The sequence below is a fragment of the Eimeria mitis genome, genomic scaffold (assembly GCF_000499745.2).
Source record: "Eimeria mitis Houghton genomic scaffold, Emh_scaff1360, whole genome shotgun sequence".
Taxonomy (NCBI): Eukaryota; Apicomplexa; class Conoidasida; order Eucoccidiorida; family Eimeriidae; genus Eimeria; species Eimeria mitis.
Window position 1 is genome coordinate 1 of NW_013568910.1, and position 1093 is coordinate 1093.

The 1093-nt window shown below is 61.1% G+C and overlaps 1 protein-coding gene across 1 annotated transcript; it reads right to left on the reverse strand.

Annotated features, from left to right (window-relative positions):
• Positions 1-204: 204 nt before the first annotated feature.
• EMH_0035310 (uncharacterized protein) lies at positions 205-947 on the reverse strand (the record flags this gene model as incomplete). Its single annotated transcript, XM_013494961.1, has 2 exons — positions 205-304; positions 523-947. 2 exons carry the CDS (start codon positions 945-947, stop codon positions 205-207), a joined length of 525 nt encoding a protein of 174 aa, XP_013350415.1.
• Between the last annotated feature and the right edge of the window lie 146 nt (positions 948-1093).

The window sequence follows — 1093 nt, forward strand, 5'->3', positions numbered from 1 at the left end:
GCCTCCCTTGAATCCTGGTGATGACGTTGGGGGTGGTGATGCTGCTCTCCTTTTGTAAGTCTGCCTCTGAGGGGGAGGCATCCGTCACACCTTCCTTCTGCACGGCCAAACAGAGGCGGCCTTCGCCTCTCTCCTAATCCCCTACCCGTCCCCCTCCCCCCTTCTTCACCTGCAGCTACATGCCCAACTCTCCCTGGACAGGAACTAGCCCGGCTGACGCACAAGGCAGCCTTCCGGTGGCGCCGCGTGGCCCCCGACGAAGCACAGCAACACCACCGGCTTAGCAAGCCCCCTGTCATAGACCCTGAACGGGCTCGAGGACACACACTGCTGCCGCTGTTGGTGTCTGTATTCACCGAGGAGGGGCAGTCCAGCTGAGTAGAAGGCTCTGTACTGCTGCCAAGATGACGAGGCCCCACAGAAGCCCCGTGCTCATTGATGGAAGGCCCCCCCCGCACCTCGCGTGGGTCTTGGTCTGCACGGAAAGGCATCTCCTGATGCCGAGACCGCAAGTTTGCCCACCATAGACGCTGCAGAAAACACATCATGTGCCTTGCATGCGTTCCGTGAGATCCCGGCAGCCCCTGCACCTCCTGAAGGAGTCGCAAGGACTGCAAAGACCCGGGAGGCGATCCTGACAAATTATCCTTGTGGTAAACACTAACACCTCCAGCAGAGGGACCCGAGGAAGATGCTGCCGAAGTGCTGCTGACGCTGCTTTTGCGGCTGCTCATACTGCTGCCGCCGCCACTACTGCTGCTGCTGCCGCCACCATTGCTGCTGCTGCTGCTGCCGTTGTTGCTACTGTCGCTGCTGTTGCTGCCGTCGCTGCCGTTGCAGCCTTTCTGCAACAACTCGTGATCCATGGGTACGTCCGCCGTGTTACCGCTGTGACCGGCCGGTGGAGACAGCTGGGACGCCTCGCTTCGATTCCTGTCTTGTCTCATCTTTTCCCTTTCTCGCAATGGCCCCTGAGGGCCCCACCCCGTCCCATGGGACGCCCCGTATTCAACCGACTCAGAAGACATCCCAGCGCAGTTGCATTGTGAGACCGCGAGGGCTGTGCCTGCAGCGGTCCCTCGCTCACGCCTAC